This window comes from Drosophila simulans, chromosome 3R, assembly GCF_016746395.2.
Source record: "Drosophila simulans strain w501 chromosome 3R, Prin_Dsim_3.1, whole genome shotgun sequence".
Taxonomy (NCBI): domain Eukaryota; kingdom Metazoa; phylum Arthropoda; class Insecta; order Diptera; family Drosophilidae; genus Drosophila; species Drosophila simulans.
In genome coordinates this window covers 24325195-24341384 of record NC_052523.2, presented here as the reverse complement: position 1 = coordinate 24341384, position 16190 = coordinate 24325195, and the positions used below count along the sequence as shown (strand labels likewise).

The 16190-nt window shown below is 44.1% G+C and overlaps 1 protein-coding gene across 5 annotated transcripts in view; it reads right to left on the bottom strand.

The window, feature by feature from the left end:
- The window catches only part of LOC6729914 (nucleolysin TIA-1), an 84053-nt gene that overhangs the window by 27399 nt on the left and 40464 nt on the right, over positions 1 to 16190 (bottom strand). For all 5 annotated transcript variants that reach the window (XM_016177695.3, XM_039294658.2, XM_039294659.2 and 2 more), the window contains exon 3: positions 8230 to 8317. In XM_016177695.3, coding sequence (XP_016036675.2) covers positions 8230 to 8317 — 88 coding nt within the window. The remainder of the gene's footprint in view (positions 1 to 8229; positions 8318 to 16190) is intronic.

Below are 16190 nucleotides of genomic sequence, written 5' to 3'. Positions count from 1 at the left end.
ATAAAAAGCGCGTGGCCATGTGGCACAGACAAATTGACATTATCATGGCCAGGAGTGGGGGTGGCAACCACCCAGCCACGCACGCATTATCCTTCCATGTCCGTGTGTGTGTGTGCTTCGCTGCAGATGCGTAAGTTGATTATTAAGTGGCGTGAGTGGGTGACGAAGTAGCTGATGGAAAGGGGAAATGGAAGGTCCTGGCTGGGTATGTTGCTTCGATAATTACGAGCGTGCCCAGAACCAGACTTTGCCCACGGTTCATGCCCAGTTAAATACAGACATTAGGCATGCATAGCTATTTAGCTATACAAACACATCTCACTCCCCCTTTCCAAGTACACGGCGAAGAAATATATCATTATAATAATAATGTATTCGGCGGATTGATTGATGTTGTGTAGAAATCAAGAACGTGTCTTCAATCGAACCACCTATATCCGCGGAACTACTTAAGCTTAAGCACTAATTTAGTCATTTTTCTGAACTATAATAGATGGATCTAACTGGGGACCTTATCCAATTAGCAATTAAGTAACATTTCTCTCTCTGTAGCTGTTGATTTTATAAGAGCGCGTGCGCTCTAGGATTTCAGTGCGGCCGGGTCTCAATTATAATTTTGTTTGATGGTCGCCCAGAATCGTTATGTCCTTCGTGCGTTTTGCAATAACAACAAAGAAATGAAATTACCTCAAGGCACAAATTAAGCAACCCCACATATGCAATGCATGTGTGTGTGTGTGTGTGCGTGCGGAGCGGATAATCTAACGCAATTAATCGACTCGTCACTACGCACACACATGTCACAGTCCTTTCGCTGTTGCTGGAAATGTCAGCGGTCTAATATGCAAATTAATCTGAAATTACAGCGCATTGCGAATAGAAGGGGCGTAGACTTTTCAGAGAAGGCCCTACCTATTCTTTGGGGGCGTGGCAGTGTCCGCTATTCACGTGTTTTAATTAAATTTAATTGCAGACTAACGCTGGAGTGGTTCTGGGACGGGGCTTTGCGGCTTTCGATTGGAAAAGATTAATTTGGAATGCATTCAATTCTCCATTGTGCTGCTGGTTTTTATACAAATTGATAGACCCTCGAAACTAAATGGAAATCAAAAAGACATTATGCAAATTGTTGCTGCCCCAAAAAACACATTAAATTGATATCAATCTACAAGGAAATAATCTAAATATTAAATATGTATGGCTTCTGGACCCGGAGCGTTTCACTTTGCCCATTATTCCGGATGACGAATCCCAGGACCCCTGAACTCCCGTACCGACGACCTCCGCACCGCCCAGACCTCCAATGAGCAATCCCAGACAAATTCAATCAATCAAACAAGGAACAGGCCAAAAGCAAAGGCAATGCCAATGCCGTTAGGTGCCCGTAATGAAGTCCTGTCCAAATTTGCCTTTTTCTAAATTAGCACAAATGTTCTTTTTACGACGGCGAAAGAGGACCTGGAAGTGGCAATGGTCCTGCCATCGGTTCCGGCTCCTATCTGCGCCACTGTGGCTCCGACTCCGGCATTGTCTCTAATTTCTCATTAATTTGCAAGCGAAATCAGTGAACACGGTGCGGCACTACCGAAATGACAACAAGCGGAGAGCGTGCACTGAGCAAAAAGCCACCTAATATGTTAAAAAAACCACTGAAATTGGAAAGGATTTAGCTTTCGTTAGGCTGGTATGTCTTTTTTAAGCATTACCATAACATTTTACAAGTATGTCACATAAAAATGCTTTCTTTCAATAATTAAAAACCCATAATAGATCCGTGCGACATGGCCAAATTTATCCAAGTGCAAAACGACAGGTCCAAAATGTAACGACAAAAGCGAATCGAGGCAACAGGGCGTATGAGCCGTCTGTGCAAACGGCGGTTGTGGATGGACGAAAGGGAGAGGGAGCTAGGCGCAAGACAAGGTGCGGGAAAGAGATGGCCCCAGCTCGGGGCAGGTGGCATCGAATGAATACTCGTCAGGTGTTTGCGGTGGTTTTTCGAGTATTTTGCCAGAGACCAATGCCAACGAACGCTGTCAGCGGCACAGCCACTGCCAAAGTCAATAAGAGGCAACGGACGGGCAGCTGCTGCTCCGGCTTTCGACTTAATTGAAAGGCGTTTATTTGGCTTTAAAAACGTAAATCAAATTCATTTAATTCACCCCCAGCCCGCGATCTTCTTTGCCCTTATCTTTTCTACTTTGGGACCGCCCCTTCGGGCGTTTACCTCTGTCCGGCAATTACAGGGCACTCGACACTTGGATGGCTCTGTGGCAGATCTGCATGGCCGTCCAGCATCCGCCATTCGCCATCCGCATCCGCCACATCCGCATCCGGCAGCTCATTTTATAGCTTGTATTTTAAATAAATGTCTACCATCGCCGGGGCCCTTGAGTCTGGCCAAGCAAATTTCCGCGCTTACGCCACTTGGGGCAAACAAAAGGCGCTTGACATTGCCCCGGCATTCGCTTTTGTTGGATTAGCTTTGATTAGATTTCTCTTGTTTGCAGCTCCTTCTTCGCCATCCTGCCGCAGAGTGTCACTCAAGTGGTAGGGGCACCTGTACAGGCGGCACACTAAGCGAAAAACCACTACCCATCTAATGAGGGACTAATTGATTTCATAGAATGATGTCATAATGGAAGCAATGCAAAGTATAGTCTTAGTGCAACAATAATGTAATTAGTAATGTATTCCCAGTTTTGATACGCATTTTATTCCTTAGTGTATAGACCGACTTTATTGGTCCATGATTATATTATTTTGTGCCCCTCCGCTAATTTTTTCCCAACTCAAACTTCAGGAGGCTGGCCGAGAGGTCGTTGAGTGTTTTAAAATTACATTTCCGTGTCGAAATTGCACCTGTGACTTCGGCACAGAGCCGGAGGCACATAAAATGGGCCACTCAATCTGTGTGACTCATTTTGTCAAATTATTTGGGGGATTTATGCGTTGGCAGCCATTTTTTATTCGCTTACTTTAATGGCAGTCAATTTATTGCCAATAAATTTGTAGCCAAAAGTTTAGAGCAAGGCCGTGGAGTGGCAAGCTCGGCCCGAGTAGCAAATTTTTATTTGGCCAAGTGATAAACTTTCAACATATGTGCGGGCCCCGGAGGGTCGACTCCTCAGCCGCCGCCATCGCCGCCGTCGCCGTCGTTGCCGTTTACTTGTTTTTTTTTGGCAGCGGCTCAATTCCGGGCAGAGCCGAGAAGCGGAGGACCAAAGAACCAGAGGCCCAGAAACTGCAGTTAAATTCAATTTGTGCCGCGCTGCCTGCAAATGACAGGCAGCCAAAGTGCCATTTTAAGCGGCAGCCAAAAATTGTCGCCCCTCGTCCAAGGACGAAAAGGACTACACTCGTTGTCGTCTTCATTGCAGCATAATTTCTGGCGCGGCTTTGTTGGCGCGATAAAAAAGTTTGGGCTGCTGCCCTTACATCCCTTGTTGTCCCTTTTATTTCCGTTGATTTAATTTTAAAAGGCGCCGCCGCTCTGAAGCACTTTTATTTATATACATTTAGCCGCTGTGGGGCGCCGTTTTGCAAACTGTTTTGGCTCCGTTTAGTTGGCCCCAAAAACGCAGGACATTGTCAGCCAGTCAGCCAGCTAGCCAGCCAGTCAGTCACTCAGTCATTCATTCACTCAGTCGCCGAGCATTTGGCAACAGACACTGTCCAAAAGGCAGCCAACCGTGCTTGGCACTCGTGTTTCGCCTTTGTCAATTTTAATGAATTAATGCGTATTTTTTGGGAAAAGTTGCCTGGCCGCGGCATGAAAGTAAATTAAATAAATTTATGCCCCAGGATCCAAGGACGATGCTGCTGCCGCCACAGCCTGGCTCTCAGTCTATTATCTAAGCATTAAACCTGTGTGTATTGATACACAATCTGTACAAATTGAAAACGAAATTTGTTTGCCATTTAATGATTGTGCAAACTTTGCTGGCCATTAAAATTATATTAAAAAGTTTACACAGCTGAATGTACTCGGCCCGGTTTCAATTTGCTTTAATTTGCATTGAGTGGCGCTTTAAAGTCGCAGAACTTGGTCCAACTTTTGACACTTGCCACAAATATAAATCGTCGCAGGCGGCATGAAAAAGTGTCAGGCTTTTGCGGCTGCAACACAAACTGCCAAGACTCATTTTTCACACTACGCACAAACAGAGCGAAGGATTGCGAGAAAATCCGGGAAGATCACATAGAGAAAAAATGAACTCTAAAGTCAGCCAAATGTTGCATTTGCATTTTCTTATACTTTTTAAAGAGATTTTGAACAAAAATAGGAATGAAAGAAAAAAAACATTTTTATAGTCTCATTATATCATATATAATGCTAAGTAAAAGGTATTTCTCGAAGTTAGTTTCTAGACCATAAATATTTACTTGTAAATTAAAGGGTTAAGTTTATTTCCAAGTGCAGGGAAAATCGCTAAGAGTGCCAAGGAGATGATGCTTGACTGATTGTGCGCGTTTTGGGGCAAAAGTTTTTCGCATTAACTTCCGCTGCACGCCGCGTCGCATTTGAATGCGATTTTGATTTGTCACTCGCCGCCTCGCAACAAAAGCCGCCGCCTACTTAACAGCAGAGTTAGATGGCGCGGGCCGCTCAACTTTTTGCGCCATTTCCGCCGCCCACTTGTCGCCGATCATTGGTTTCCGTTTCCCCTTGCTGCGACTGAAAGTCGAACTGTAGAACTGTACAACTGCAGAAGTGCAGAAAGGAGCCAAGTTAACTTGACGACGTGCACAAGCGCATTTTGAAGTTTATGAAAAGGGCTGAGGCCGAAGCTGAGGCTGAATCCATCGCTGAAGCTGGCCAACTTTCTGAATAGATTAAGTTGAAAGTTTTGCTCATTTTCAGCATAGTCCCAATCGAGAGCTGTCGCTGAAACGGGGCGACAAAATTATATGCCCCTCTGAAAAAAATTGAAATGGAGAGAAGGAGCATCAGCGTAATGACGTCGTGGCCAGGTGGCAAAGGAGTCTGCAGTCTGGCGATGGTAGACAGCAAACCAAAATCAAAACTTTTCCAAGTGTCATTAAAAGTAACCGAAAAAAGCAAACGAGATAGCGAGTGAGTTTATTTCCCTTCGCATTCCCAGTCGCAACTATCAACTATTATCTTGTTGATTTCTTTGCTTTTTTCGGGAAACCTCTTTGGGACTTTTACACGTAAGTTCAGCATAAGTTTTGTGTGGGTACACGGGAAAAAAAAGTTTGGTCAAAGCTGGAAAGTAGGATTATAGGAATAAATTCGGCTTTCCGGTCCTCAATATCCAAACTTTTGTATTGCTTATGTTATATTGCTTTTTAATTTAAAGCTTTAATTGGAACCCATTGAAATTTGTTGAAAGATTAATTGCTCTATGAACCTTTTTCGTGGAAATTTGGAAATTCGTGCGAACCAAGCTTGCGCACAAAGGCCAAGTTAAGCCCTTTGTGGCCGACAATGAATGGCGGCAAACAGCAACAAGCAAGAAGGGCTGCCAATTACAGGCCGAGAAGGCCTCGTTAGCCATGCAGCACAAAAATGTAATTGAATTATGAGAGGCGGCAACAATATCGAGGAAACTAATCAGCCAAGGACCCACAGTAGTCCTGCCAAATGGCCAGAACGTGTCCATGTCCCGCTCGCTAATCAATTTGCCCATTGTGCCGAACTCCTTTGTTTCTCTATTTCTCTGTCTCTACGTTGCTGGTACTGCTTCTGATTCCGATCCCCATTCCGATTCTGAATCTGATTCTGGTTTTATTTATGAATGCGCCTCGTGAAACGAGTTCGAAATCGAGGCCAGAACATATTGCATGTGATTAATCAGGAGCACTGGCTATCTGGTTATGGTTTTGGGCTGCGGCGACTGCAGCGACAAGCAGACGCAATTTGTGCCGCCCACCGCAGGCGGATAATTGAATTTCAGTTTTGTGCCCGGTCACGAATAGTATTATAACCATATACTAACTATATATATCTCGAGTCCCTTGAACTGCCCGTCATCGTCTTAGCTGCTAATGCTACTCTGCTACTGCTGCTGCAGTCGATTGGTTTCTGCGAATCTCCCTAATTGGCCAACTTGAAGTGGTCATGGGTTTTATGTTGATCCTTTCGACCAGTCGAATAATTAATTAGCTGCATTAAAGCAAACACACTCGGGGCGTTGTGTTTTATGGGCCAGCCCCATAAGAATGAGGGGCCTCGCATTATATTGTCTAATCAGATTTTTGGTGGGTGCCAGTCCATTAAGCATCTGCGATAGGGAAACTATTTATTAGTGGTGCCCCAGAGGCAAATTGTGTGCTGGGAAAGTGGACAAGTGACGGTGCTGGGTGCTGGGAGCTCGGTGGTTTTGATTAAGAGCAAGGTGTTGATTGATTTGGAAACTCAAAGAGACTTAATTATTTTGAAGGGATTATCAGTGCGATTACGGTTGCCGATTGCGATTGTATTGCCAAAGGGAAGCAATTAATTGAGGGATTAAGTTCCTTTTGTTTCCGCAGCCTTTGCTTTTCAATAATTTCTCACCGACTTCCATAATGAGTTCTGTCTGGTGGCCCGTCTCCGAAACTAAAACCACAAAAACTTTCAGTTATGTCGAATTTTCCACACATATTACTCTGTAAAGTTTCCACTGTTCACCGCAGCTGAAAAGTTAGGCCAGTTAATTAAAAACGAGCTCAAGTCTGGGGGCGAATTTGTTGTATAAATTTAGCGTCCTAAATGAAAAATCCACCCATGAGTGCTGTTAACCTGATGATGAAAAGTAGGTAAAGCCGGAGACGACAACATATTTGCGATTATTTCCCACGCGGGCACTTAAGGCATAAAGAGCAATAAATTAAGAGACGAAGGCAGCTGCGAAGGCGAAGGATGTCCTGGCATGAGGATGTCTTTGAAGCCGGCTGCCTGGATCCTTGAATCCTTGGACCCCGAAGGCAGCGGAAAACCACTTCAGGTGTAGATGGAAAATGTAATTATTTCGTAGATTTGCTCCCGCCATAAAATAAACACGCGGAAGAACGGTTTTTGCAGATCCGGAGCCCCGGGATAAAAAGCTACCAAAAATCCGACCAGCACTTCAAAAGGCCAAGCCCCCAAAAATATTAAACGAATGTTTGGCGTTGCACAATGAAAATTATTTTGTACTTATTGGAACAGGAAGATTGTTTAAAGAAAGCGAATATAATGATTATCTTTGAATTCTTAAGGTAAGTTTTACACGTATAATATTAGATAAAATTAAGCTGAGAAATTTATACTAGAGCCTTCTCAATGTTTTTTTTTTCGAGTGTTCACTCGAATAAATAGTTTCTGGCAAAATGAGTTCAACGTTTCTCAAAAGAACTGCGAGCAAATAGCGAGGGGCGAATGGAAGACGGAGACGAAGCCTGATGCTCATTAATTAAGGAAGTGGCAAATGAAAAGCCTGCGAAAAACGCTCCCAGGACGTCTTTTTTTGGTTAGTGACCTGATGAGCAGACGCAACATTTCTGAGCCGCGCACAAGTATATATATATAAATATATAAGGTGAAGCAAGGTAAGATGGGGTAGCCCCCCACTTGAATCAGGGGTGTATGTATATAAATCAGTTTTATTTGCTTTCACTTGTTCTGCTCTAATATTTTTTTGGGCCACTCGCCCGGCATCATTTGTTTGCCTCGGCGTCGACAGCGGCTTGTGGCTTTCAACTGGTCCCGGTCCCCGATGCAGTTTGTTTTTCCCCCTTTTTAGCTGCTCAAACAAAAACGTCGAAAATTAAATTATTAATTTATTGCCCGTTGCTTGGGCGCCCCAGCCACAGCCGCAGTTTCTATGGACCATTCACTCGTGATTTCCAGAAAACCAGCCGGAAAAAAACAAAAGCAAAGCAGAGCAGAGCCAGAAATAAGAGAAATTCACATTGCTGTGGCACAACATTTCGCGGTTTCCTTCGACATGCACCCTCGGCTCGCTAATTATTCATAAATTAGGCGCAGAAAGACGGGGGACTTCATTTGCCGCTTGTTTGTTTATTTAACAATTTGCTCGGCCGGCACAAGTGCGGCAAAATGTTCTTTGATTGGAGTTAATGTGCTGGCAGAAGAAGGAATCGATGCTAGAAAAGGTTTTGGAGTGGGTAATGTTCTAGTAATTAAAAAGTAGTAACCCAGGCGATTACCAAACTGTGAGATCTGATACATATGATATTAACTCAATATAGTTTATTAAAAATTCGTATGCGGGTACTTACGATATTTCTCCGAATGGGGTGAATGCATCTTTCAGCTGTTGCGTTTCGATTTCGGCACTCAGATCGCCCACAAAAATGTGAAACTGTTCTGTAAAGACAAAAAGGGAGACAAATTCAGCGGCAATTACGGTCTGGGCAAGAGTTAAACTATAGTTGCTTAGTCTCGCCATCGGGCGACCAGACGACAAACCGCACTCGACGATGGCCCAGACAGACACTTGAGATGGCCAAGATGGCCATGTGTGCCCGACCAAGTGGCAACTGGCTGAAATCGCAACGTGCAATTGTCCACCCCCGAGTTTCGAGCTCCGAGTCCCCCAGTTGGGCGGTGTCTGTTGCTGATTTGGGGCTTGACATTATCAAATGCCGACTGTCAGCCGGGCTGCCTGGGATCTCGCCCCCGAATCCCGGAATCGTTTCCCTGAGACCCAGAGCCCGTCACTCCAGTTGCCACTTTGCTTGCCGGTTGTTGCCGGCTATTTTCGGCACTCCGGCTCTAGCTCAGAGCCAGATGCACAGTATCTGGTTCCGCATCCGGTTGCAGCTGCAATCGCCGGGTGAAAACTGCCAGGAGCCGGCTGCCAGGTGGACACGAGTGCCATCACAAGTGCGCCAACGTGTCATGTTTGCATGCACGCGCTGCCAACAAACACGGGCCAACATCTATAAATAGGTTTGCTCGGAAGTGATATATGTACATTGTACATTTACTTTAGTAATCTTTCAACTAAAACTATGTTCAAGCATTTAAGTACAGAAATATAATAATTCTGACAATATATGAAGTGATTTATTTTAAATATTTAGCTTTATTGTTTAATTGACCAGTTTTGTTGATTTTCTGAGGCTTGCCTGTACCCACAGACCAGGAGAGACCATCCGGGATCCTGAAACTGCTTTTCGGCTCGCGTCCGTGCCAAAATGACATAGTTTCGCATTACAAGGAAATTGCACTTGAATGTGCCCGTCAGTGGAGTACGACTGGTGGGCGTGGCGGGCCCTAAACTCCCACACCCAAACCAACACCCCACGCCCCACCTCATCATGTGTGCAGTGGAAACAGAGTTGACAAATATGCCAAAAAAGAAAACTCCCCCAGCGACATGAATTACAATTCGGGTGGGTGGTGGCTAGTAGCTGTAGTAGTAGTAGGTGGCTGGGCGGTGGTGCTGCGCGTCGTCCCGTAGCTGGGGTACTTTCATTTGTCCGTCCGTTTGTCCGCCGGAGCGGCAGGAAGTTGTGCTAAGCGTCATTTCCGTTGTTTTGAGTGATTGCAATTGAGATACGGTTTTTGCGGTTTCTTTTTTCGAGCACCGCTGGGAATCGCTGTCTCCCCGTCTGGGCAATGGAGCACGTGTTGACGCTTCTCTTTTCACTTAAGCGGTTTAAATTCCACTCGAATCGGATGTCTGCCTAATGTGCTGTAAAATGTGACCTTAAAGATTCACTCAGCAAAAAATCGAGGGCCAGGAAAGTTTACTTTAAAGTAAAAATAATTAACATGTAGCTTGGTTTATAACATCTTTAAACAGTGACTTATTAACCAGCAGTTTCATTTTCTTTTGTACTAATCAACAGAGTAATAGTTTTCTTTTATAAATATTAAATATTATCTTGAATCAGTTACTTACATACTAAAAGTCTGATAAAGTGCAACCCCAAAAGCCCATCAGTCACAAACAACATTGGTTTCCGTGTAGGTCACGCAAAAAGGATTAAAGGGAAAATATTTGACTGGGTCGGGCATTCGACTGGAATGGAATGTTGCCATTTTGATGTTGACACTCAAATGCCTTTATCTCGGTGGTAATAAATTGTTCGGCAAATCCCCCAAATCAATCGCTGACCAATTTATTTTATGCAATCTCTGCATCTGACACAACCCCAACCCCTCGATCCCCGGCCAACGAATGAAGCCAACAATTTATTGCCCTAACTAACAAAACTGCAGCTGCAATCGCTGCGTTTACAAACCTTCCCCTGACCTTTCACCCTTTCATCCTTTCCCCGCCCGGAACAAAAACAAACCGCGCCGAAAACAAATGCACATTAAATCTGCACCAGTTACAAATTCTTGTTGGTTTTAGTCAACTGGTCAGTCGCAAAACAATTTGGACAGGCCATTTTATTTGCCAGCGGCAGAGCGTTTTTCCGCGCTCTGTGTGGGCCATTCAACGGGTCCGGGGCCAATTAAGTTCCAGTCCATAAAATTTGCATCAAAAGGCGACCATTGACCTTTGGGCGTGTCCATAATTAAGAGTCCAAAAATATACCCATCCGGTGCGGCCTGCAATACGCACAGTCCAGTTTCACAATTAAAGAGTCCGCGTCTCCATTAAAAGCCGGGCCAACTTCCCAGCGAGCGGGCATAAAGCAGCTGGCCAAAAGAATTCACAGCCAAACACCAGAGCACGAAAATGAGCGAACATCAACGACAGGGGGCTTGGGAGGGAAATGCCGGGTGGTACGTAATTCGACATAAAAATATCGTAAATCTTAAATTAGAAATTTCGCACATTAAAAACTTGGAAATTGCATTTGGCTTTCTGGCTTCAACTTGGTCGTAAGCTCGCATTCAGGCAAAAGGCGAGAAATTCAAGCGAAAAACATCCTAAAGTCTACACGCGAAAAAATTAAACGGTTGCCATAAATAAAGATAAAAAATAAGTAAGTAAAAAGTGCAGGATACAAAATTTCCTATCAGAAAATAGCTAACGTGTAACATATAAACCATTTGTTGTTTTTGTTTGAACCAGCAGCCAATTATTTCAAGTGTACAAGTATTTCGGCCCGATTCTGTTTGTATTCCTATGTGTATGTGTGGCAACCAAACGAAGCTTGAGCCAAATTCGGCGAGGAATCAAGGATCCCCGGACTGGCCTGCATAATGCCCATTGGCGCACATTTTTAATGAGTTGGACATAAAAAAGTTTTAGCTTTTGAAAAGCTGCTGTTGAAATGAAGCCAATGAATCCCTCACAAACACCCCAAGCTCGAGGGAAAATGAGGAAAAGGACGCTGATGAACAGAGGCCTGGTCTGCGGACCATTGTCTCTGCGGGGATTTGAGTGTTGTCCTGCATGTCGTCTGCTGTTTTATTGCATAATCGTGAGTCAATCAGCGGCCAGAGGGATTCCTTGCCGGTTACTCCAGCTCCTCTTTATCCTGTGCCACCCCTCTTCCATCTTCCACCTCCGATATCCATTCCCTGTTTCAGTTGATCACGCATTCGACGCTAGTTCGACCTTCATCAATGCACGTCAGCTAATAAATACGTGCTGCATTTTGCCCTGACCTCTCAAGAGAAAAAGCCAGAGAACAAGAGGGGAATTGTTCCCCCATGCAATTAAATTTCACTTCAGCTATACCAGTTCGCTTTAATTTGCCGAATTTAATTGAATTGCGAGCACATCAAAGTGCGCATACGCCCCGTGGTACGCAAACACAAATGCACACACACACAGACGAGCTGGTGGAAAAGTTGAAAAACATTGCTTTGCGATAAAAATGTACACTAATTTCGTTGAAATTATAGATTTGTATGGTAATGCGTTTCAATTTGCCGGCATTTCTAATTCATTTCCTGCGCTCTCCCGATTATCGAACCAAATTCAAATGATGAGCCATTAAATGAGAAGTGGCTATCTAAACTGCGTTGTCCTCATTTTGGGCGGTAAATTGGCGATTCGCGGTAGATCAATGGACAATCAATGCAGTACCACGGTACTGTATGAACTTGTAGTGGTACTGACTGCTTGGGCATCCCCTTACTTTGAATTTATATAACCATTTTACAATACAAGAAGAATGTACACGAACAGATGTATCCGAGTTGTACGATCATAGTATTGCAATGTGTTGCATAAGCTGTAGTCAATTTTTTGTTGGCTTTTCTTAGTTCGCGCTCTTGAGCGGTTTTTCCTCGGCTCTTTTTCTGGCGGTTGTCCAAACCGGAGTGACTACAAATGTGGTTGAAATGTGCGCGAAAAGCGGCAAACCGCAAAAGTAGCTGAACAAACACAAATGTGCCAGGCCAAATCGACAGAGAAAAAAGCGATAAAATGGGTTGTGGAACGGAGGTAAACACTGCTACATGTTCACCGACAAATGTGACGGACATGGACATGTGTATGCCCCCACACACCTCCACCACCACTTCCACCATTCGACGGCAGAAAATGCAAAATGCAAACACAAATATAAACACAGATGCTAACTAACCACATCAACATATCTGCCTGTGTGAAGTTTAGACTGCTGTGCAAACATATGAAAATGGAGATTTTCACGATGGTCCACGTTGATGTATTTTGCTCGAAAATTATGTTACAATGCCACTTGTATTTGCATCGCCCGAATAGCCGAGCAATTATATCGAAAAAAGAAGGATAACACTCCGGCGAAGCGCCGTACATTTTTCATGCGAACCCTCGACATTGCAAATGCATGGCCTCTTGAATTAAATCAACAGCAGCTCAAGCTGAAATTGCCGTGTAAACGAAATGGTAGTACATCCCGGCTATCCCCGATCCACTTTCGAGTGCCCCGGGCCATATTATAGCCATGGGCAACGCATCTGCTGGAGAGTCCTTGCCGTCCATTGTTGTCCGAATATAATTCATGGCTCAGCCAGACAACTCGCATCGTCAAGCTTTTCGGCTATAATACATGCGGGATAGCAGATAAGTAAGGGAAAAGGCACATAAAGGTGAAGCTCCAGGCTAAAGTTTAAATTTAATGAATAGAAGTGAAATTTTGCAGAAATATTTAACTAGCAACAGAAGGACACTTTCAATTTGGTTTGTTCGTCGCATTTCAATGGTACTTTTAGTCAAGTTCTTCCATAAGCTGACTTTCGTTTGCTTCAATCTATAATTTAAGTTAAGCTCTTCACAGATAGTTTCGAAGATACTTTCGAATAGCGCATGCGAGATATTAAAGCGCTTTAAATGCTTGCAACTCCCGATAGTTTTCCGGCGGAACCTCTACTTCTGTTTATCGAAGTGAACTATGCATTTTGGGAACCGAGTTTCCCTTTGTTGTTTACATTGTCAAATGGATTTGGAGCCGCCGTTTGCACCGCCGCCGTTAAAAGCGAAGCGTAAAAGTGCCACAAAAGTTGCGAACGGGGGAGGGGGCTAAAAGCGAATGGATTAAAACACGTGAAGCACGCGACCTCAAAGCGCATTATTTGTTGTAAAAAAAAGTATTACACACTCACACACAGACACACGAATACGGCTGAAACGAAATGGCAGTCACACACACACACAAATAGCGGGAAAACGAGTGAAACGAACGGCAGGGAAAACCTAATAAGCTTTTGTGCAATTGCAAGCCATTGTGCTGCAGCTAAAGCCCGGCCAACCAACAGAAAGCTAATTCAAACACCTGCCACAAAAGGTAGGAAAAGCCGAGTGTGTATGTGTGTGTGTGAGCTGAGAATATGCAAACGTCGAATGGAAAAAAGGGAAAAAAGCGAAAGGATTTTGCCAGCCACAAATGCATGCAGCGCGTAACATTTAGCCTGCCAGCGCGCTGCAGCGGTGGTTTGGCGGTTCGGTGGGGCGATGCCTGTGGTGGTGCATTAACACATGCGCCAATAAGTATGCAATGCGCTGTGACATTTTTAACGCGTCCCACAAAGACAGCAGCAGGGCGACAACAATGCTTCTATCTCCGCTCCTTTCGCTCACCCTGTCGCCTTCGCTTCGCCGTCTGTTGCACAGGAAATCACGATTACAGTGAGTCAAAAGCAGCACTACACTGGGAAAAAACCCACTTAATTGGTTAAAACGTAGGGAAACAGTTGTAATTGTACTTCAAGTTAAATTAAATGCTTGAGCGATTCTATGACATTCCAGTATGAGCTTGAGTTTGGTAGTATGCACCTTTAAGAAATCATCTTTATCATTGATTTGAAAGCACTTAATGAAACTATTTTTTTTTCGCTCTGCATAAGCAGCATCAGTTGCATGCAGAATATGTGAGCGTGTCGCTGTTTGTTGAGTGACAAAATTAGATTTAAATATGCCCGCCCGCAAACGCCTCTTGGCGAAATGTCACCGCATGTCCTGCTTTCGCTCCTGCTCCTGGCAACTCTCATCCCGATGAAAATGAGCTGTCGGCGGAGTGAAGTGTTTTTGTCGCGCATATGGGACGCCAGCATTTTGCTGATTGTTTTTTATTTTTATTTTATACAGCGAAAGCGGCCGAAAGTTTTCACTTGGGCTTATAGAAAAATCAATTCCCTATCCGTACACACGCTTATGCGAAAAGTTTTCCCATGAAACTTGAGTCGTTTTACCCCCCCGCACGATGGAACAATGGCTGTAAGCCACAGGAGGATTAAATATTTTCAATATGATTATTTGCGTTTGATAATTACTATAAAAGCTGTGTAAGCTATTATGAAATATTGATCTGACCCTAGGGCTTAGCGCTCATTAAAAAACACTTGGTCGGATTTCTTTGTTTCATTGTTCTATTTTTTGGCAACAGCTCCTTTCATTTCCGCCCATTGTCTGTCAATCGGCTCGGATCGTCTTGCCTGGAATCCGCTCCCACTGTCTTTGTCATTATGAAACGTAAAACGAAAACGATTTACAGTAATGCCAACACTTTGCCGCCCTGCCACTGTCTTGTCGCTACCACCTTCCCATCGTCCTTGTCGTCGCCCGACATTGTTGTTAAATGAAGAAAGTATTTTTCAAATGCGAATTTCCGTTATGCTCCTCGTTTCGACATGAAGACATTTTTGACTATTGTCTGGCGGAGCAGCGAGCTGAAAGTAGAATCTGAGGCAGCTGAAAACAGCAACAAAGTCGGTACACTCGAAAAAAAAAGTTCACTATTAATAAAACTATGTATCTTAATTTGTAAACATAATTTGACTTGTTTCCAAGGTTATTAAAATGTTTTCAACCAATTTAGGTTTTAAATTTGTTTAAATAGTACTGAACAGATTTTTGAACAGTGTACACAACTATTGCCAATGACAACGAGAGCGACAACGAAGACGATGAGCACGACGGCACGACGCTGATGATGGCAAGCGTTTCCGCTTTTGTTGTTGTCACCGTTGTCGCTGCCTCAGTTGTTGTTTTTGTTGTCCTGGTTGCTGTGCGCGGGACACACAAAACATTGAATGACATTATCCTTTATTGCTTATCCCACGCCTTGTTCCGAGTCCTGTGGCCCGCGTTAGCAGCTGCCACGCAAAATGGACGAAGAAAGTCTCCTCGGGTTTAGGGGGCGAAAAGTCAAAAGGGCATACGCGGCGTATGCGTAATATTAACTAGAACTTGCAGGACAAGTGGTAGGGTGTGTGTGTGAGGGCGAGTGTGTATAGTGGGGTGAAAAGATCGAGGGCAGCCGCATTGTGTCCACCAGGACAAACTTTTTCATTTCCCCGCGGAAAAATTTTCAAAAAAATTTCATTTCCCAACGACTGAAGGAAAACTTTGCACCAAAGACATAGAAACTAGTTAGGAGTGCGGATACAAGAGGGGGGTTTAGTGGAAAGTGGGGCCAACAAAGCTGAAAAAGTCATGTCGTTTCATTCCCCCTCACCCAACCGCCCACTCATTCACTTACACACACAAACGCATTTCACGAAATAAAGTATTCAAATAAAATATGCTAAAATCTTTGAAGTACTTCAAATAGGAAAAAGTAGAAAAAGAACCCAAACGAAACGAACAAAAAGAATACGCCACACAGAAACAGTCAAAAACTTTTCATAGGAAAAGGGATATAGAATCGCAGTGAGAGAGAGGACCGGTGCTGGTGGTGGAGGAAAATGGGAAAACCAGGGAAAGCAAAGCTCGGCATAAAAGGCATCGAGAGAAATAAAGAAATGGCAGGCGAAATGGCAATAGCCAGGCACAAAAAGTAAATATCGTTTATGTTGTCATAACGCGCAATGCCCTGCAGCCAACACTACCACCACTAGCACCACC